General features: G+C 39.7%; 1 protein-coding gene across 1 annotated transcript in view; it reads left to right on the top strand.

Annotated features, from left to right (window-relative positions):
- CFTR (CF transmembrane conductance regulator) overlaps positions 1–20,994 on the top strand; it is a 196,596-nt gene extending 175,602 nt beyond the window's left edge. Inside the window, exons 24-27 of the mRNA XM_064290397.1 lie at positions 7,836–7,925; positions 17,876–18,048; positions 18,814–18,919; positions 20,537–20,994. Of these exons, the coding sequence (XP_064146467.1) occupies positions 7,836–7,925; positions 17,876–18,048; positions 18,814–18,919; positions 20,537–20,737 (570 nt within the window). The 3' untranslated portion in view covers positions 20,738–20,994. The remainder of the gene's footprint in view (positions 1–7,835; positions 7,926–17,875; positions 18,049–18,813; positions 18,920–20,536) is intronic.
- Positions 20,995–23,088: the final 2,094 nt, after the last annotated feature.

The raw sequence follows: 23,088 nt of genomic DNA, 5'->3' as shown, positions 1-23,088 counted from the left end.
AAAACTCATTTTTCTCTCATTTCTTCTGTTCATGCCCTTCCTCTGTCTAAGATGGTCTCTCTTCACCACACTCACATTGACACCTCAAATGCTAAACTCTGCCACGTGGCTTGTTCTGACATCCCCACCCCATTAACCCTGACTCTAACCCCAACCTTCCACTCTCATATCCCAGTCCCAGATGAGTTGTAGAACCTGGGCTATACATCTCTCCTGGTACTTCTGATGTAGTCTTGTGTTAGAGTTATCTGTGAATTTGTTTAATTTCTCCTCAGTATTGTAAATACTTAAGGAGCCCTGATGGTGCAAATGGTTAAGCACTTAGCTGCAAACTGAAAGGATGTTGGTTCAAGCCCACCAGCTGCTCCATGGAAGAAAGATGTGGCAATCTGCTTCCATAAAGATTACAGCCTTGGAAACCCTATATGGCAGTTCTGCTCTGTCCTATTGGGTTGCTATGAGTACAAATGGACTTAATGGCAACAAATTTTGGTTTATTGTAAATACTGGGTAGACATCCTAGCTAAGGGAGTAGATTTAAACACAAAACTATCAACAATCAAAGAAGACTAGTGGAAAGAATATAATAGAAATGTGAAATTAAATACAGATTTTTGTTCTTACTAATTTTTCTGTCTCATATAGCACATAACACAATGCCTTGCATGGTAGGAATTCAGTACTTTAATGTTTTGTGCTAAGTCACTAAATTATCTCTTTTACAAGGGATCAGGTTCTAACAATACCTTGATTTTATTAGGCGAGTTATTTCATTTCGCTGTGCCTGTTTCCATATCTGTAAAATGAGTATAGTGGTAGTAACTACTTCATTGTGTTGTTGTGAGGATTAAATGAGTTAATATGTATAAAATGTTTGGAATATCCCCTGGCACATATTAAGTATGACCTACTTTGTAGTAGTGGTTCTTTTATTATTTGTAGTTCTCTGAGGACGGTAGATCATGTCTTCTGCATCTTCGTACTGGTTTGGAAGTACGTGCTATAGAAATGAACAAATAGATATGGACAGTTTCATGAAGAAGATGAAAATTAAGGTGAATCATAAAGTTTGTAGGTTTTGGAAAGGTTGAGGCAGGAGGTCGCAGAGATGATCCAGGATTCTGGGCAAGGAGATTATGAAAAAGTATAGAGATGGGAAATGGAAAGGGCTGGAGGGCAAGTGGGGTAAGGAGTATCATTTTAATAAAACCATACATGTCATGGAGCCCTGGTGGCACAGTGGTTAAGAGTTTGGCTGCTGACCAAAAGGTTGGCAGTTTGAGTCCACCAGCAACTCCTTGGAAACCCTACGGGGCAGTTCTACTGTGTCCTATAGGGTCACTATGAGTTGGAATTGACTGGACGGCAATGGGTATGGTTTTGGGTGTTTTGGATACATGGTATACATATATTTCCCTTCTGGGCCAAAAATAAATAGCATTATATGCGTAAGAATAAAGAGTCATTTCTCTATGTATTTAATTGATATTACATTCAATCGCCACAGTAGTCAAATTGCTTTTCTGTTTTTGATACATGTAACCAGCTCTCTGAGCTCTCCATCTAGACTGGGCAGTCTCCATTGAGTTGAGGAGTCAGCTTCAGGAAAGATTAGTCATGTGGTGAACAATGGTCCTCTCTTTATTCTTCCTTGATTTCCAAGAATTGCTTTTTATACCATACATGACATAAAATAAATATCAAATATTTGCACACCCTAACTTTTCTACACATGAACATTTGCTTAAAAGAGAGACAGAGAATCACTGATTTATGGTTTCAGGTATGCTTTTTGCTGCACAACCATCCAGTTAGACTGTGCCACAGGCCTGAGAAGTGGCCAAGCCATGGAACTTCTCAGGCCTGTGGATGTTTCATTTGTAAACCAGGAAAGAGGGCATAGATGACCTCCCTGGACCTTTCTGCTTTAGAGATGAGTTTGTGGAAAAGTTCAAACCGTTTAGAAAACAGAACTAAGATGCTGACTAGCATCACCGGAAGAGTGCTAGATATTATTTGTAAGACAGGAACGGAATGTCTGATTATTGGATGAAATTGAGTTTTAATGGAACCAGTTTGTTCAGTTAATTTCCTATAAAATTAAAGGATAACTTATTTTATTACTTTAATGCTAGAAAATGAATTGTAAACAAAAGACCTCCAAAATTTCTGAATGATATCAAATCTACCACACCACAAACTTATGGATGTCTAATTTCAGCAAACGACATTCTACCTTTCCTAATTTTGAATATATATGTATTTTAAATATAATGAACATATAATATGTATTAACAAACATTTATTATATTGCTGTTGTTGTTAGGTGCCATCAGGTTGGTTCTGACTCCTAGCGACTCTGTGTACAACAAATAGAAACACTGCCCGATTCCACACCATCCTCAAAATTTTGATGCTTGAGCCCATTGTTGCAGCCATTATGTCAATCCATCTCGCTGAGGGTCTTCCTATTTTTTGCTGACCCTCTACTTTACCAAGCATGATGTCCTTCTCCAGAGACTGGCCCCTCCTGATAACGTGTCCAAAGTATGAGACGAAGTGATGCCGTCCTTGCTTCCAAGGAGCATTCTGTTTGTACTTCCTCCAAGACAGATTTGTTCATTCTTTTGGCAGTCCATGCATGATATATTCAATATTCTTCGCCAACACCATATTGCAAAGGCATCAATTTCTTTTCAGTCTCCCTTATTCATTGTCCAGTTTTCGCATGCATATGAGGTGATTGAAAACACTAAGGCTTAGGTCAGGTGTACCTTAAGTCCTTAAAGTGACATCTTTGCTTTCTGACACTTTAAAGAAGTCTTTTGCAGCAGATTTGCCCAATGCAGTGTGTCTGTTGATTTCTTGACTGCTACTTCCACGGATGTTGATTGTGGATCCAAGTTAAATGAAATCCTTGACAACTTCAATCTTTTCTCTGTTTATCATGATGTTACTTATTAGTCCACTTGTGAGGATTTTTGTTTTCTTTATATTAAGGTGTAATCCACACTGAAGGCTGTGGTCTTTGATCTTCATCAGTAAGAGCTTCAAGTCCTCTTCACTTTCAGCAAGCAAGGTTGTATCATCTCCATATCACAGGTTGTTAATAAGTCTGCCTCCAAAACTGATGCCCCATTCTTCTTCATATAGTCCAGCTTCTCGGATTATTTGCTCAGCGTACAGATTGAATAGGTATGGTGAAAGGATACAACCCTGATGCACACTTTTTAGACTTTAAACTGCACAGTATCGCCTTTTTCTGTTTGAACGGCAGCCTCTTGGTCTATGTACAAGTTCCTCATGAGCACAATTAAGTGTCCTGGAATTCCTATTCATTGCAATATTATCCATAATTTGTTAAGATTCATACAGTCGAATGCCTTTGCATGTCAATAAAACACAGGTAAACATCTTTCTGGTATTCTGTGCTTTCAGCCATGATCCATTTGACATCAGCAATGATATCCCTTGTTCCACGTCCTCTTCTAAATCTGGCTTGAGTTTCTGTCAGTTCCCTGTTGATGTACTGCTGCAACTGCTTTTGAATGATCTTCAGCAAAATTTTACTTGTGTGTGATATTAATAATATTGTTCAATAATTTCCACATTCTTTAGGATCGCCTTTCTTTGAGAAGGGTACAAATATGGATCTCTTCTAGTCAGTCAGCCAGGTAGATGTCTTCCAAATTTCTTGGCATAGAGGAGTGAACACTCCAGCACTGCATCCATTAATTGAAACATCTCAATTGGTATTTCATCAATTCCTGGAGCCTTGTTTTTTGCCAATGCCTTCAGTGCAGCTTCAGCCTCTTGCTTCATTACCATCAGTTCTTGATCATATGCAACTTGCTGAAATGGTTGAACATCAACCAATTCTTTTTGGCACAGTGGCTCTGGGTATTCTTTCCATCTTTTTTTGATGCTTCCTGCATTGTTTAGTATTTTTCCCTGTAGAATCCTTCAACATTGCAACTCGAGGCTTGAATTTTTAATTCAGTTCTTTCAGCTTGAGAAACGCTGAGCGTGTTTTTTCCTTTTGGTTTTCTATTTCCAGGTCTTTGCACATTTTGTTATAATACTTTACTTTGTCTTCTCGAGCCACCCTTTGAAATCTTCTGTTTAGCTCTTTTGCTTCATCATTTCTTCCTTTTGCCTTAGCTACTCGATGTTCAAGACCAAGTTTCAGTCTCTTCTGACATCCATTTTGGTCTTTTTCTTTCTTTCCTGTTTTTTTTAATGATCTCTTCCTTTCTCCACGTGTGATGTCCTTGATGTCGTTCCACAACTCATCTGATCTTCCATCATTGATGTTCAATGCGTCAAATCTATTCTTGAGATGGCTTCTAAATTCAGGTGGGATATACCCAAGGTCGTACTTTGACTCTCCTGGACTTATTCTAATTTTTTTCAACTTCAACTTGAACATGAACATGAACAATTGATGATCTGTTCTACAGTCAGCCCCTGGCCTTGTTCTGACTGATGATACTGAGCTTTTCCATTGTCTTTTTCCACAGATGTAGTTGATTTGATTCCTGTGTGTTCCCTCTGGTGAGGTCCACGTGTATGGTCACCATTTATGTTGTTGGAAAAAGGTGTTTGCAGTGAAGAAGTTATTGGTCTTGGAAAATTTTATCATACAATCTCTGGTGTTGTTTCTAATCACCAAGGCCATAATTTGCAACTACCAGTCCTTTTTTGTTTCCAACTTTCACATTCCCCAACCCGTTGCAGTCGAGTTGATTCTGACTCATAGCAACCTAATCCTGAAAGGACAGAGTAGAGCTGCCTCATAGAGTTTACAGGGAGGGGCTGATGGATTCAAACTGTCAACCTTTTGGTTAGCAGCCAAGTTCTTAACCACTGCACCACTAGGACTGTTTCACATTCCAATCACCAGTAATTATCGATGCATCTTGATTGCACGTTTGATCAATTTAAGACTGCAAAAGTTGGAAAAATCTTCAGTTTCTTAATCTTTGACCTTAGTGGTTGGTGTGTAAATTTGAATAATAGTCATACTAACTGGTCTTCCTTGTGGGCATATGGATATTATCCTATCATTGACAGTGTTTAGATCTTGAAATGTTCTTTTTGATGATGAATGCAACTCCTCTTCAATTTGTCATTCCCTGCATAGTAGACCATATGATTGTCCAATTCAAAATGGCCAATACCAGCCCATTTCAGCTCACTAATGCCTAGAGTATCAATCTTTATGCATTCCATTTCATTTCTGATGGTTTCCAATTTTCCTAGATTCATACACTGTGCATTCCACATTCTGATTATTCATGGATGTTTGCGGCTGCTTCTTCTCATTTTGAGTTGTGCCATATCAGTAAATGAAGGTGCTGAAAGCTTGGCTCCATCCACATCATTAGGGTTGACTCTGCTTTGAGGAGGCAGCTCTTCCCTAGTCATATATTGAGTGCCTTCCAAGCTGAGGAGCTCATTCTCTGGTACTGTATCAGTGTTCCGCTGCTCTTCATAAGGTTTTCACTGGCCAATTTTTTCAGAAGTAGACTGCTAGGTCCTTCTTCCCAGTCTGTCTGAGTCTGGAAGCTCCATTGAAACCTGTCCACCAAGGATGACCCTGATGGTATTTGATATACCGGTGACAAAGCTTCCAGTATCACAGCAACATGCAAGCCACCACAGTATGCCAAACTGACAGACATGCGGTAGATTTATTATATAGTGTATATAAATTATTAGACTGTTATGAAAGTTAGGCATTCCATTTCAAGCAATTATGAAGGAAGAGCAAAGTTTTAATGACCTGCTAATATTATTTCTCTAAAGACTATGGGTTGTAGTAGTTATTCTTCCAGAAGGAAGAAAAATAACATGTGCTGAACTCTGACTAGGATGTTTTTATTTTTTGCCTTAATATCACTCCATTCATTCATTCAGGCAACACTTATTGAACATATACTGTGTAATGTAAGCAGTGAGTGGGTGGGTACAAAGGTTGTGCTAATGACAGGGTACACAGTAAGCAAAGTTATAGTCTAGTAGTAGAGATGGATGTTAAAAACAAAAAGCTCACAAATGTATATATAATTTTCATATTCACTATATGCTATGAAAGTGCATTACAGGTGCCATGAGACCATATATTTGGGGACTTTATTTAGTTTGGTGGATCTGGAAATACACCCCTCAGGAAGTGACATTTAATTCAAGACCTGAAGGATATAGTAGCTGGCCACTAGAAGAATGTAGGAGATGAGATTCCCAGGCAGAGGAAATAGTGTGTGTGAAGAAACTGAGGCAAAAAAGAGTTTGCTATGTTGGAGGAAGTGAAAGAAAGCCAGTGTGGCTGGAGTCAAAAGAGGGGGATGAGGTCTCTAATGTGTCTTTTCCTGAACTTGGCTGCTGTGGTGAGGATATTGTCTTTGTGCCTGAAAGGCACAGAACACCATTAATCTGGAGCAGACTGCCTTTCTAATTTCTTACAGATCAGGTGAAAACCCTGGTGGTATAGCAGTTAAGTGCTATGGCTGCTAACCAAAAGGTCAGCCATTCGAATCCACCAGGTGCTTCTTGAATACCTTATGGGGCAGTTCTGCCCTGTCCTATAGGGTCGCTATGAGTCAGACTTGATGGCAGTGAGGGTATGGGTACAGACCAGGTGGACACTAAGCACTCTTTCTCAGTCTAAAGTGATTTGTGAAAGTGAAATTGTTCAAGAAATTTAGTTCTTAATTCCCCTTACTGAATGAAAAGGCAAAGAAAAGTTATTCTAAACAATAACATCAAAAGTCATTTTCAGCTCCCCATAAGCACAGAGAGATAACCAAATATTATTGCTGCCGCATTTACCAGTGAGACAGTAGTTTTCCTTTAAAACAGTTTTTAATCACATAGGCAAATCTAAGCGGACAGTGTTGTGGCAAGTTGGGTATCTCAGGATGATAGCTGCGCAGCGCTCCTTGCCGAGAATGAGGATGCCCTTTTCCACCTCAGCAGATTGCTCCCATCAGCCTCCCTTCATAACATGCATTCAGTTAAACAAATATTTAACTTCTGTTCTTTCACGGATTTCAAAGTTAGGTCTCTCTCCTGTGCCTGTCTGCTCGTGTAAGTAGAGTTGTGCCTTGGTTTATAGACCAAATGGACGCCGTATGTTTAAATGTGTCTGTAAATTAAAACAATTTCAAAATTACATAGGAAGGTAAGGTTTTAAAGCAAATTGGAGGAAAATGCATTAGCAAAATAGGAATTTGTTCCAACAAGTTAATTAGAATGTACACATTTGTTGTTTTTTTTTTTTAACTGCTTAATTTTATATTTGCTTATAATGAATATTGATAGGGAAAAAAAAATTAATTTCTCCTGTAACCAAACCTATTGCAGTTGAGTCGATTCTAACTCATAGCCACCCTATAGGACAGGGCAAAACTGCCCCATAGGGTCTCCAAAGCTGTAATCTTCATGGAAACAGACTGCCACATCCTTCTCCTGCAGAGTGGTTGGTGGGATTGAATGGCCAATCTTTCGGTTAGCAGCCAAGCACTTAACCACTTAGCCACCGGGGCTCCTTATCTAGTTTTTCACAGCTTATAATTATCTCAGTTTTTTATCCTGAAGAGATGGGGACTAGAAAAGTGTTCACAGGGGGCTTCAAATGTTACTATTTTATTTCTTAAAAATTGAGGCAAAGCAAAGATGATAAAATATTAAAATTTGATAAAACTGAATGGTAAGTACGTGAGTGTTTGCTGTATTATCTTTATTTACTTTGCTTGAAATACTTCACAATAAAATAAGTGAAAAATAAAGACATATTTAAGTGATTCATGTTTTTTTTCTCCTTATTGCTATAGAAAGTGTTCATCTTTTCTGGAACATTTAGAAAAAACTTGGATCCCTATGAACAGTGTAGTGATCAAGAAATATGGAAAGTTGCAGATGAGGTAAGGATGCTAACTGAAATAATTTTGGAAAAGGCTGCTCATGCACACACAAGAGAGAATTTTACACATAGCTGAGGTAATTTTACATGCCTACCTTTGTGTATGAGTGTGTGTACAACTTTAAAATGGAGTACTGTAGTATACCTGGACACCTAGTACTTTGGATTAGGTCTGCCCCTCTCCTCAGGGGTAAGGCTCCAATTGTCAGTTCCCCGAGATAGCATTACCCTGGCCTCTTCCCAAACAGATATGCATCCATGAGATAAGAACTAGGATAGGCCCAGGGAACAATAGTATACCTGGATTATCCTTGATATAAGGGATCACCTTCCCACAACTTCTTATCTGCTTCCTCTCTGAGTTCTAAAAGTTCTCCAGCACAAAGAGAAACTTTGGTTTGGCGTGATGTATTTCTCTGAGAAGCGTGGATTTAGCACAGAAAGATAATTAGGACCCCATATAGGAAACATGGACTAAAATGGAATCAAAGTTATTAACTAACACCTGTATTTACCCAAAGGGTGGTTCATTATATGTCAAGGGTTTATACAGAGGAATTTTAGAGTGAAGAGAGTTTAAGAGATGTTCTTAATTCCCTTAACAGAACACCCTAGCTGTAAACGATAATTCTCAAAAGACAGACATTATATTAAAGAAAAAGGGAACATAAGCTATTCTATTTCATCAAACCTGGGGTTTAAACCCAAAGCTCTGGATGGTAGCAGAATTATGGGACCTAAGAACGTTACGATTCAAAGGTCTTCTTAGAGAACAACTTTATTCCACTATTTCCTGCGCTTTTTGTGCTTATTTGGGCCCAATTCTGTTTATTCCAAATGTTCATTCATTTTCTGCCTCCCTTCAGAATGAACCTTGCCAACTTTGAAATACCTCTGAGTGTTAAACACTTACCCGTTGAGTGCTCAACCTTAACATGCCCCTAATAAAATGCCCTTACATTAACCGTTTTCATTATCAGAGTTTCCTTATTACCCAACAAACACAGGAGTTTTAAAGAAAACATTAACTAAATTGCAAGTAACACATTTTAAGATCTTTGATGTGACTTCAGAGAATGAACTATAGGAAGCACATGGGTAGGAGAAAAACTTGGGAAAGAAAAGACATTGAACTTTTTAAAATCTACAAGTATTTGCAAGTCACAATGTATTTACAGAAAAGCAGGAACATAAAAATATTCTAAAACTTTAGAAGACATGATTAAGATTTTAAATGCCAATATAATGTAAAAATTGTATCTGTTTAGATTTTTGTTTGATCATCTCATATTTCGGTATGTCTTTTTCCTGATCCCCATTTTAATAATTTGCTCTCATATGCAGTGATGATATTGTCCAAACATTATTGCCATGTGCTTTGAACAGTAGTGATAAGTATTCATTGAAGAGAACCCAAAATAGCATACCAGCCAACCAACTATCCAACCAATAAACTGCCTAGATAAGCAGAAAAGGCACTGGCTTAAAAATTACTAGGCCTAGACTATAGGCCTGTATGATTGACCATATGATTTATTACCCAAACTAGAAGATTTTTGAGTGTGCCAGACTCTAAACTGAATAGGAACCTGGGACAAAACTGTAAACCAGGACCATCCAGGGTAAACCAGGATGTGTTTCATCTTATGTAGTCCTCTCTGCAACCTTGGTGTGAATAATGTCTGAAGAGTGAAATGAAATTGAGTATTGGCAGATAGATAAACAGCTGAATCCTACCCCAATAGCACTTCCTTCATAATTCCCCTACCCTAAAATGGAAATAAAGAGCAACAGATGACGATGCCAATCCAAGACACACTATTCCTTGCTTAAACTTTAGCCCCAAGCTCCAGTGTGGAACCTTATCCTTGCTGGTCTGGGCTGGGTTTCATAAAGCCACGAGGACTTGCACCTAGCTACTAGCTCTAAGGCTTAGAACCAAAGCTGGCCCAAACAGTTTCATTTCCTTTGGCATTCTAGGCCCACACCTTCTTTGTGGCACATTGGGCTTTATCACTTTGTGGACAAATTAATGCAAGTGCAAGGGAAGGAAAGTGAGTTTCTGTTTAAATCCTACAACTGAAGTAGTCTAATTTCCCCACCCCAAAATTACCCAGGTTCAGAGAGCTTCCCCCCAGGAGCAGTGCCAAACCAAATTTATGAGCTGCCTAAACCAAAGAGAATCCCAAAAGAGACTGAATCCCCTGGAAAAAATAAAAATTGACATCAAGCAGTATGGCCCAATAAATTGGTAGAGTTGTTGTAACTTTTAGGGTTTATATGTATAATAGACACATGGCAAATAATAGGTACTAAGTAAGTGTTAGCTCCCCATACATCTGTCAGTTTGTTGTACTGTAGTGGCTTGCATGTTGTTCTGATGCTGGAAGCCAAGCCACCAGTATTTGAATACAAGCAGGGTCAGCCATGGTGAACAAATTTCAGCTGAACTTCCAGACTAAGACAAACTAGGAAGAAAGAACTGAAGGTCTACTTCTGAAAAAAATTAGCCATGAAGTGAAGTGAAGGCCTTATGAATAGCAGCAGAACATTGTCTTGATATAGTGCCAGAACATGAGCCCCTTAGATTGGAAGGCACTCTAAATACGACTGGGGAAGAGCTGCTTCCTCAAAGTAGAGTCAACCTTAATGATATGGATGGAGTCAAGCTTTCGGCACCTTCATTTGCTGATGTGGCATGACTCAAAATGAGAAGAAACAGCTGCAAACATCCATTAATAACAGGAACGTGGAATGTAAGAAGTACGAATCTAGAAAAATTGGAAGTCGTCAAAAATGAAATGAAATGCATAAACATCCATATCCTAGCATTAGTGAGCCTTTTTGAATCAGACAGTCATATGGTCTGCTATGCCAGGAATGAAAAATTGAAGAGGAATGGCATTGCATTCATCATCGAAAAAAACATTTCAAGATCTATCCTGAAGTACAATGCTGTCAATGATTGGATAATATCCATATGTCTACAAGACCAGTTAATATGACTATTATTCAAATTTACTTACCAACCACTAAGGTCAAAGATGAAGAAATTGAAGATTTTTTCCAACTTCTGCCATCTTAAATTGATCAAACATTCAATCAAGATGCATTGATAATTACTGGCAATTGGACTGTAAAAGTTGGAAACAAAGAAGAAGGATTGGTAGTTTGAAAATATGGCCTTGGTAACAGAAACAATGCTGGAGAGGGCATGAAAGATTTGTAAGACCAATGACTTCTTCATTGCAAATACTTTTTTCAACAACATAAACAGTGAGTATACATGTGGACCTCACCAGATGGAATACACAGGAATTAAATTGACTACATCTGTGGAAAGAAGTGACTGAAAAGCTCAATATCATCAGCTGGAGCAAGGTCAGGGATCACCTTTGGCACAGATCATCAATTGCTCACATGCAAGTTGAAGCTAAAGAAAATTAGAACAAGTCCCACCTGCATTTAGAGACTATCTCAAGAATAGTTTTGATGCACTGAACATTAATGAATGACCGAAGACCAGACAAGCTGTGGAATGACATCAAGGACATCATACATGGAGAAAGCAAGAGGTCATTAAAAAGACAGGAAAGAAAGAAAAGACCAAAATGGATGTCAAAAGAGGCTCTGAAACTTGCTCTAGAATGTCAAGTAGCTAAAGTGAAAGGAAGAAATGATGAAATCAAAGAGCTGAACAGAAAATTTCAAAGGTGGCTCAAGAAGACAAAGTATTATAGTGACATGCACAGAGACCTGGAAGTAGAAACCCAAAGGGAAGAACATACTCGGCATTTCTCAAGCTGAAAGAACTGAAGAAAAAATTCAAGCCTCAAGTTGCAATGTTGAAGGATTCTATGGGGAAAATATTCAATGGTGCAGAAAGCATCAAAAGAAGATGGAAGAAATACACAGAATCACTGTACCAAAAAGAGGTGGTTGACATTCAGCCATTTTAGGAGGTAGTATATGATCAGGAACCAATGGTACTGAAGGAAGAAGTCCAAGCTGCACTGAAGGCATTGGCAGAAAACAAGGCTCCAGGAATTGACAGAATACCAATTGAGATGTTTCAACAAACAGATGCAGTGCTGGAAATGCTTGCTTGTCTATGCCAAGAAATTTGGAAGACATCTACCTGGCCGACTGACTGGAAGAGAGCCATATTTGTACTCATTCTAAAGAAGGATGATCCAACAGAATGCAGAAATTATCGAACAGTATCATTGATATTACACACAAGTAAAATTTTGCTGAAGATCATTCAGAAGCAGTTGCAGCAGTACATCAACAGGGAACTGCCAGAAATTCAAGCCGGATACAGAAGAGGACATGGTACAAGGGATATCATTGCTGATGTCAGATGGATCATGGCTGAAAGCAGATAATACCAGAAAGATGTTTACCTGTGTTTTATTTACTATGCAAAGGCATTTGACTGGATGGATCATAACAAATTATGGATAATATCGCAAAGAATGGGAATTCCAGAACACTTAATTGTGCTCATGAGGAAACTGTACACAGACCAAGAGGCAGTCGTTCAGACAGAACGGGGATACTGCATGGTTTAAAGTCAGAAAAAGTGAACGTCAGGGTTGCATTCTTTTACTATAGTTATTCAATTTGTATACTGAGCAAATAATCCAAGAAACTGGACTGTATGAAGAAGAATGAGGCATCAGGATTGGAGGAAAACTCATTAACAACTTGGATTATGCGGATGACACAACCTTGCTTGCTGAAAGTGAAGAGGACTTGAAGTACTTACTGATGAAGATCAAAGACTATAGCCTTCAGTGTGGATTACACTTCAAAACAAAGAAAACAAAAATCCTCACAACTAGATCAATAAGCCACATCATGATAAATGGAGAAAAGATTAAAGTTGTCAAGGATTTCATTTTACTTGGATTCACAAATCAGTGCCCACGGAAGCAACGGTCAAGAAATCAACAGACGCACTGCATTGGGCAAATCTGCTGCAAAAGATCTCTGTAAAGTGTTAAAAAGCAAAGATGTCACTTTAAGAATTAAGGTGTGTCTGACCCAAGCCATGATGTTTTCAGTTGCCTCATACCCAAGTGAAAGTTGAACAATGAATAAGGAAGACCCAAGAAGAATTGATGCCTTTGAATTATGGTGTTGGCGAAGAATATTGAATATATCATGGACTGCCAGAAGAAGGAACATATCCGTCTTAGAAGAAGTACAACCACAATATTCATTAAAACCAAAAATGCTGAGACTTAGTTTCACATGCTTTGGACATGTTATCAGGAGGGACCAGTCTCCGAAGAAGCAGCACATCATGCTTGGTAGAGTGCAGGGTCAGCGGTAAAGAGGAAGACCCTCAACAAGATGGATTGACACAGTGGCTGCAGCAATGGGCTCAAGAATAACAACGATTGCGAGGATGGCGCAGGACTGGGCAGTGTTTCGTTCTGTTGTGCATAGGGTCGCTATGAGTCGGAACTGACTCATTGGTACCTAACAACAACAACAACAAGTGTTAGCTATTATAATCAAGTTTATATCTGGTCTTTAACTGGCCGTCTCTTAAACACTGTTCTACAGAGTAACAATTCTTGCCTCACATTACTTATTTTTCCTGGGAAATTTCATGCATCCTCTTGTCTCTAACGGATACGTCTATGTTGATGACTCCCCAGTTTTCCTGTTTTCAGAGTACCCTACCTGTTCTCCTGTCTGTTAGACAGCTCAGCATGGACAAGCAAGTGGTTTCTTCTCTTCCTCACCCATACACCTGTGCTGTGTTCCTAATCTCAGTAAATATCTTCACCACCATCCAGTTACCCACAGCAGAGACCTGGGACACATCCTTAATTCCTGACTTCCCCACTTGCCCCCACATATCAAGTCCTGTCTATCTCCTACAAATATCTAGAATGTATGTACTTCCCCCCACACCCACCTGACACCACTGTACTATCTTCCACTTGTACCTCTGAAATAGGCTCCTAGGTGATTTCCCTCTCATTGGCTCCCTGAAGTTCATTCTGTTGATCTTTCTCAACTGTAAATCCGATCACTTGTTTCTCACCTTTCTATGCATCCTTATTGCCCTCTGGACAAAGTCCACACACCTTAAGTGGCTTACGAGCTCCTTCGCAGTTTGGGCTTCGCCTTCCTCAAGCTCACTCCCCCATTTTTCTGGCTTCCCAAAAGTTAACCATACTGAATTTAATTTGGTTTCATTAAGGCACCATGTGCTGTGTTCTCCAGAGGTGTTAACACATGCTGTTCCCTGTACCTGGGCAGCTTCCCCCAACCATTTACTACCTGCTCCTGTCCATCATTCCAGCCTCTCCTTAGACATCATTTCTTTCAGGAAGCCTACTCTGATGCTCCAGGAAGGGAGGGGCCCTTCCTAGGTAGTGCTTATACCTGCTACTGTTGAGTCGGTTCTAACTCATAGTGACTCCATAGGGTTTCCAAGGCTGTAAATCTCTACGGAAGCAGGCTGCCACATCTTTCTCTCACAGAGCTACTGGTGATTTCAAACCTCTGAACTTCTGGTTAGCAGTCACGCACTGTAACCACTGCACCACCAGGGCTCCTTAGATGGTCCCTCTACCTCCACTTTTTTATAGCAGTTCTCACACTGGATAGAAATTTATGTCTTGCCCATGTCTCTGAGTGGATTGCCAGTTCTTTGAGGACAGGGAACATGTCCTACTCACTGTTGTATTTCCGGTGCCTAGAATAGTGCTAAGGAGCCCTGATGGTACATTGGTTAAGTGCTTAGCTGCTAACCAAAAGGTTGGCAGTTCGAACCTGCCAGCAACTCTGTGGGAGAAAAGGCCCAGCGATCAGCCCCCATAAAGATTACAGCCTAGGAAACCCTATGGGCAGTTCTACTGTGTCCTGTAGGGTTGCTGTAAGTGGGAATCAACTCAACAGCACACAACAACAACAGAATAGTTTGGGCACGTGGATGGTATTTAATAAATACTAATTTAATAAATAAATGGTCCTTTCATGGACAGAGTGCCTTCGTGATGTATTATATCATCAAAACAACCTTTTTTGTGTGAGGAAACTGAGCTTCAAGAAGCCTGACTTGGCTGAGATGGCTGATGGATTCCGGAACAGGGCAGCATCCCCGATGTAGGCTATCTCGGTGCGATTTATGGATCTGAACACTAAGTCTTTCAGTTTTAAAATGAAGGCCTTTTTGGTAATTGTTTGCTTTTTAGATTACTTCTAAAATAGTTTCCTTCTTCCCACCTACATATATCAATTGATATATTCAGGTAAGTTGTTCTACCTGAGTAGTAGAAATAGTGGCCTTTTACCCTGGAAAACCTGAACGGTAGCAAAAGGAGTGTCAAAAGGAGTTGACAGTGTCTGTGTTTATAACTGCCCACTAATGGACTCTTCAGTCCAACCACAACTCACTTTTCTGATTTTTTTTTTTTTTCTCCATGTTTCCTCATTACAAGAGCAAACTCTTGCTCCTAATAACATTCCAAAGTGCAGCAGTGGGTAAAGTCAACATTTTGAGGAAAATGCCTGGTACTTTACAGACTGCTATCAATATTTAGCTTGATATGCCACAGAACAAAATTGCTCTTTGATAAATAGCAATTTGGGAGGCATGTTCACTGTATTAGCTCGGCAGAATAAAGCTAGCAAATTCTTTTGTCCTAAAAGCAGCTCTTTATATCCACAAACTATTAGTGCTTTACTTTTTTAATGGTAGGTTAGAATGAAAACAATTAGAAAGTTTAGATTCTAGCAATTTTAAATTCACCTTAGTTTGGACCAGGGTGATCTAAATTTAGTATTTCTTTTTTAAGCTATTGAAAAGTGGTTTGCAATGATGCTATAAAAGATTACATTGGGATATGTGTGTGTGTGTGTGTGTACGTACATATATAAAAACAAAACCTGTTGCTGTCAAGTTGATTCTCACTCATAGTGACCCTATAGAATAGAATAGAATAGAACTGCTCCATAGGATTTCCAGGGAGCGGCTGGTAGAGTTGAACTGCCAACCTTTTGGTTAACAGCCCAGCTCTTAACCACTGAGCCTACCAGGGCTCCCCATATATATATATATAATTAAAATAAATGATTCTGCTGCTGAAGAGCACTAAAGTAAATGATCTCTACAGCTATTTCCATATCAGTCTTTTTTCTGTCTCTCATAGGGCCCTTCAGAATAAACAGTAATTTCCCACTTATTAGTTTTCCCCCAGCTGGACCATGAGCTTCTTCAAGAGAGGGCCCAGAGTTATTCACCTTTGAATTCTCAGACCTGCCATAGTACCTAGAATAAGCTCTCAGTAAGAGCCTTTTGAAGGAAAATAGAACTAAGCGGCCATTTACATCCAAACAATTGGTTGGCAAGTTTAAGCCATTCTTATCAGCACACATAGTTGGTAATGATAACTTCCTGTCTTTTAAAGAATGACTGTTAGTCTATCTTGCTTCCCATTTTCTTTCCAAAGCCTATCACAGTATGTGGCAAAAAAAAAATTGCTTAATACATTTGTTGAATGTTCACTGACTTCAAAATTTAAAGTTTAACTATGTTGACCTTTCTCTAGCAAATATGATCTTAAAAGATTTTTACAATATTTCATAAAACAGCAAGTCAGGAATATTGCAAAATACCCCCTAGATTGGTCTGCCTCACTGGCATTCATTTTGTAAATTCTGTTCTCTAAATATTGACAGTCATATATATTTAAGTATATAATTATTTACTTATAGTAAGGAGAGAGTTGCATCTGGGGAAAACCACACACTTTACTCAGCTTTTTATTGCAGAGAAGTGCATCTGTAACTCATGAAGTAGCTTTCCTAGTGTGGCCTTAGGAAATCAGTGTACGATTGGTATGAATATAGAGGGAGAATACACCCTCAACATTGTTACCAAATCTCTACCCTGTTACTGTGAGCGTGATAGAACTTAATAGCATTGAGATACTTCGTGCTAACTTATTTCCCAAGGCAACTTGTGACGGACAGGAGAATCCTAAAGACCTTAATGTAACACCGGGATAGTGCTTCGTGACTGGACCTTTGTCCTTGGGATTTCCCAGGCTCCAACAATGTTAATGAGTCCCTGGATGGTGGAGATGACTAAGTGCTCGACTACTAGTGAAAGATTGGCAGTTCCAACTCATCCCGAGGCCTGATGATCTGCTTCCAAAAAGTCACAGCTTTGAAAACCCTGTGGAGTGCAGTTCTATCTGCACGCATGGGGTTGCCATGAGTCAGAATCGACTCAATGGCAACTACCAACACTACCATACTAATACCAACAAAACACCCCTCTCTGTCAAGTTGATTCTGACTCATAGAGACCCTATAGGACAGAGTAACACTGCCTCACAGGGTTTCTAAGGAGCAGCTGGTAGATTCCAACTGCCAACCTTTTGGTTAGCAGCCGAGCTCTTAACCACTGTGCCACCAGGGCTAATGATACCAACAGTTACCATTTATTAGGTGCTTACCATGTGCCACACTCGGTGGCAACCTCTTTACATAAAGTATCTCATTTAATCCTCATAACAACCCTGTGAGGTCAATACTATTATTTTCCCCACTTTTCACCTGTGATGTAATAAGGTTTAAAGTAACACAGTGTGTATTCAGTTGTTGTAATTATCTGCATGTGTCTTTGCAAACCCTGAGCCTCGAAGGGGCCATTTATGTACCATTGTTTCCGCAATACCTATTAGGGTACCTGGCACTAAAAGTTCCGGAATGAATGAAGTACAGAACTAAAAGAAGCCATAGAATTATCCTTAAGTGCTACCAAGATAATAAATAGATTTTTGCTCCATTCAGACCAAATTTAAGTTTTCAGGACTCCAGTGCGTATTTTTAGATTTTCAACTAATTGGGCATTTTTGACTCTGTGGTAACTGAACAAATGTTTATAGGCACAATGCTTTCCCTCTATCTTTTCTGCAGGTTGGACTCAGATCTGTGATAGAGCAGTTTCCCGGGAAGCTTGATTTTGTCCTTGTAGACGGGGGTTACGTCCTAAGCCATGGCCACAAACAGCTGATGTGCCTGGCCAGATCTGTTCTCAGTAAGGCGAAGATCTTGCTGCTTGATGAACCCAGTGCTCATTTGGATCCGATGTGAGTTTCAGAATTCTGCTATTTAATGTACGAGGCCAACTTCACATTGACATATATTCCCATTAGGCTGTGATGTCTGCCAGTGAAGGAGCACCCCCCCCCCCGCAGGAAATAATTGCCCAGTGGAAAAGTCACTATTTGACGTAAGCCTGAGTGCTTATTTCCTTAACTAAGAGCCCTGTGTTCTCTTCTGAGCATAGTTTTAGAATTTCAAACAAACTCTTCCCTCTTATCAACACATGATGAAATATTCAGTTACATAGGTATAACCTGATCCTTAGGGTTTTCCTTTGTAGTCCATTTATATCATATGAAATGTTTATAGCACAAAATAAAGAATTCCTAGTGGTTCCATTGGAAATCCTGGTGGTGTAGTGGTTAAGTGCTACAGCTGCTAACCAAAAGGTCGGCAGTTCAAATCCACCAGGCGTTCCTTGGAAACTCTATGGGGCAGTTCTACTCTGTCCTATAGGGTCGCTATGAGTCAGAATCGACTCGACGGCAATGGGTTTAGTGGTTCCATGTAATGGAAAATGTACCCATCTCTGAAATTTTCTTCAAAATCTTTGTTCTGTTTATTTATGGAAACTTAGACTCTACTCCACAGTTGGAAATTAATTGTGGCTCACTCTGTCAACATTATGCTAAAAGTATTTAAAGACAGATAAAATTTAAAGAACTAAAATGATGGAAGAATAGGCACGTAATCAATGATAAAGGCAGACATTCTGTAATGTTATACATGGAATTCTCTTTCTTTTCTAGAACATACCAAATCATTCGAAGAACCCTAAAACAAGCATTCGCTGATTGCACAGTAATCCTCTGTGAGCACAGGGTAGAAGCAATGTTGGAATGTCAACAATTTTTGGTGAGTCTTTATAATTGACTTAACATCTGATTTTCCCTTTAATTCTTGATAATAATCGCATATGTGACTGTTCCTGCAAACTGTTGCAATGTACAAGTTCTTCCTTAAATCTTGTATCATAAAGCCTTCAGCTTTACTCAAAATAGCTCCACGTGTTTCTTGCATTGATCTGAGCTATGAGTTTAGGTTGGAATTCAGTAACTCAAAAAATGATACCGTATTACATTAATAAATTAGAACATCTATACTTTTGAGCCCTTTATTTTGGTACCAAGTTATAAGAAGACTTCATTATTTATAACAAACTCCTGATGCTTTCAATAACTACATTGCCCTTGGACAGGGTCCAGGACAGGCCTGGATTTTCCCGTGATCTAATTTATAGTTTTAATGTAGTAGTTGAAAGACTCATTTCATTTCTCTATTCATTATTAGGAGCTCAAGTTAGTGCCTCTCCCAACCACCTTTTCATTGTGCTTTCAAAACTGTCACAGATTCCTTCAAGTGGTGTTTACACATTCCCTCTAGTTTAGTCACAAGAAAGTTCTGAGGATGATAAATTGCGTCACTTCTGTTTAGTCTTTTGAGCCTCCTGGAGGTAAATGCCTTCCTTACAGAAGGATTGTTGTTACTATCATCATTACTAAGCTCCAAGTGACAAATTAGGGGGCAGACTCACAACCTCCTGCCCTGCCACAGACAGGCCCAGGAGGTTTGGTAAAGCCCTTCTATCCTCTGCCTGTGGGTTTGCTCAGCTCTAACATGCAGAGGCCGCATATTAAATATATCCTGACCCACCTAGAATTGTTAGGCTTCAGATCAATTGTTACAGAGGTTGATTTTTTAGGTAATCTGTAAAGGATTTAATATGAATCATTCTTGGTTTCTAAGCACTTTTGAGTTCCTCTAAAATTCTCCGAAGAAGTGCATTGTCCAGCACTATGTTGTTGTTGTTGGTTGACATCAAGTCAATTCTAACTTGTAGCTACCCCACGTAACAGAGCAGAACTGCCCCACAGGGTTTCTAGGCTGTAATCTTTATGGAAGTAGATAACCAGGTCTTTCTCCTGCGGAGCCCTGGGTGAGTTCGAACTACCAACCTTTTGGTTAGCAGGCGAGTACTTAACCATTACACCACCAGGGCTCCTTGTTCAGTACTATACTAACTATAAAAAGAAAACAAAGAAACTTCCAGCTGCTCAGTAGAAAATTACAGGAAAATGCACAAATGGTTTAACCCACCATTTGCCCTCCAGTTGACTCCGACTCATGGCAACCCCATGTGCTCCGTAGGGTTTTCAATGGCTGACGTGTTAGAAATAGATTGTCAGGCCTTTCTGCTGCGGTGCTTCTGGGTGGACTCAAACCTTGAACCGTTTTGTTAACAGCTAAGCGCATTAACCATTTGCACCACTCCGGGACTCACAAATGGTAGAGCCTCCTTAAAGCGGGAGGTTGCAACAGTTAAAGGAGATACACCTGATTGTCCAAAATGAAAGCCCCTGGACCTGTGTTTTCTTTTTGGCTTTTGTCTTCCTTTGAGCCTCTGCCAGTTTCTGTCCCTGCTCTGGTCTGACCCGCCTCTGTCTGACATCTCACTAATGGCCTCTTCACTAGGTCATAGAGGAGAACACAGTGCGGCAGTATGATTCCATCCAGAAGCTGCTGAACGAGAAGAGCCTCTTCAGGCAGGCCATCAGCCCCTTGGACCGTATGAAGCTCCTCCCTCACCGGAACTCGAGCAGGCACAGGTCTCGATCCCAGATCGCTGCTCTGAAGGAGGAGACGGAGGAAGAAGTGCAAGAAACAAGGCTCTAGAGCATAGTATGCATGTTTGCCCTGGGAGAGTCACTTATGGAGTTGGAGGAGAAAAGTTGCCTTTGCCTTGCGAAACAAGGATGAATAACATTATTTTTGAGAAAAAAAAAGAAAATTGTTGGTAGGAGGAATTAATGGCGTTCCTACGGATCCGGATAAATGGCTTCTTAACAGTGGTCAAATTGTGTGAAAGGCACCTCAAATCCTTGAAGATTTACCACTTGGGTTACGCAAACCAGATTGTCCTGAAAACTCTCCTTTTGGTAGTAGTTGGAAGGCGGCTGCTTAATTAATCAGCTTAATTGTTTAGTGAAACTTGTTAATTTGTATGATTGGAGACAAACTGAAATCATGTTACTTAGAAATAAGATGAAATGATGATCACTGGAAACTTTAGTGGTTTATTTGTTTCTATTCCCTTTTTCTCTTCTCCCTCCAAGATACTTGCAACTCATAACTTGCAGCTCCAAGATATTTAAAAGCACGGCTATATTGTCTGTTAAGCATCTTGACTGTACCAACTCTAAGCAAGTATTAGAATACTGTGAGAGTCACAAGATAGCTCTTCAAAATATGCCTTATCTAGGGATTAGTGGGGAAAGAGAACTCTCCGACCCTGGAAATTGGGATTAGTACCTCCAGCATTACCAACAATCCAAATAATTCACATGATCAGTACATACCCCTTACCACGCAGGGGACAGAGGATGGTGCTCTTGATGTGGAAGCTGACATGCCTTTCCCCAGCTTCCAGGGAGTTAACAAGCTCATAGGCCTCTGAACTGAAGGGTGGTTGGAAAAGTGGCTTTTTGTGCAAATATGCATAGGAAAACCCTCCTTACCACAGAAGTTGCAGGTGGAGAGTACCCAGGCAGCTAGGCCATGGGGCGCTCCAGGTGGACACACATGAACTGCAAGGATCTGGGCAGATAGAGTGATTCGTGTTTTCAAGCTACCTGTATTGCTTCATACTGTCTACGCTGAATGGGAGAGAGAATGGGAGACATACTGATGAGGAATCAATGATGAATTAGTTTTATATGCTCCTGTTTTATAATTTTGTGATGCAAATGAAGTTTTCTCTAGGAAACATTATTTATTTTAATAATGATTTGAACTCATATATAACAATGCTGTATTTTAAGAATGATTGTATTATGAATTATATTTGTATAAAAGAATTTTTATATTTGAAGTGTTGACTTTTTATGGCACTAGCTATTTTTTATGATATGTTAAAACTGGGGTGGGGGGTTGGGGACCCTCGGGCGATCTTGGCCAGGGGCCCTGATTACCTTTCTGATGTGGAGAGAAGCATAGAAATGATACAGATGTTGTACACACCTGCAGCCACAGGTTCTCTCTTAGACATAGTTCTGAAGAAGATGCTAACACAAAGTTTGACTGCTTCTGCAAAGGGTACAATGCCTTCTCAACTCCAAACTAACCCATAAGAACATTCCATTCTATTTATTACGGTAAGGAAAATATCTGTCAATAAAGATCCATATATTTGTGTGAACACAAGCTGTTTTTCAGTATGTTCATTAATCATCTCTCTTCAGTCTCATATTCCAGTCTCCAAAGTTCATGGAACACCAAACATGATTCTTTCTTTTAGATAGAGTGTCTTTGAGATTCCCAAGTGAATTAAGACACTTTTGAGGCTTTTTTTGTTTCAAGAGATCTGTTCTGCAATTGTCCATTTATTTATTTGTAAACTTATTCAAATGGCAGTGGCTATTGGATAGCTCCTGATAAGTGAAGAAATGTCATCGAGGAAAACACTGTTTTGACACCAGAACCTGGGGGTTTTCTTTTCTCAAATCCCCGTTTTTGACTGATGAGACCTCCTTAGTCTCTTTTTCTTTTTTTAGAAGCTTCTTCATGAAAGGCACAGGTCCTGGCATGGGGTAGATGGACCAAAAAAAAACCCATTGCCATCAAGTCAATTCTGACTCATAGCAACCCCATGTGTTACAGAGTGGAATTGCTGTAATCTTTGCAGAAGCAGATTGCCAGACCCTTCTTTTGTGGTGCTGCTGGGTGGTTTCGAACCACCAACCTTTAGGTTAGTTGTTGTTGTTGCTGCTGTCGTGTGCCGTCAAGTCAATTCTGATTCATAGTGACCCTATAGGACAGAGTAGAACTGCTCCATAGGGTTTCTTAGGCTGTAATCTTTACAGAGCAGATCCCACAGAGTGGCTGGTAGGTTCGAACTGCCAACCTTTCAGTTAGCATCTGAATTTTGCTTAACCATTGCACCAATTAGTCAAGACATTTGCTCTACCCAGGGACCTCTGGTAGATGGACAGTAGATCTCTTCTGAATGTCAGGACCTCCAACGCTGC

Source organism: Loxodonta africana, chromosome 8, assembly GCF_030014295.1.
Source record: "Loxodonta africana isolate mLoxAfr1 chromosome 8, mLoxAfr1.hap2, whole genome shotgun sequence".
Classification (NCBI taxonomy): Eukaryota; Metazoa; Chordata; class Mammalia; order Proboscidea; family Elephantidae; genus Loxodonta; species Loxodonta africana.
The sequence above is the reverse complement of the archived record's forward strand: the minus strand, read 5'-3'. Positions and strand labels throughout refer to the sequence as shown.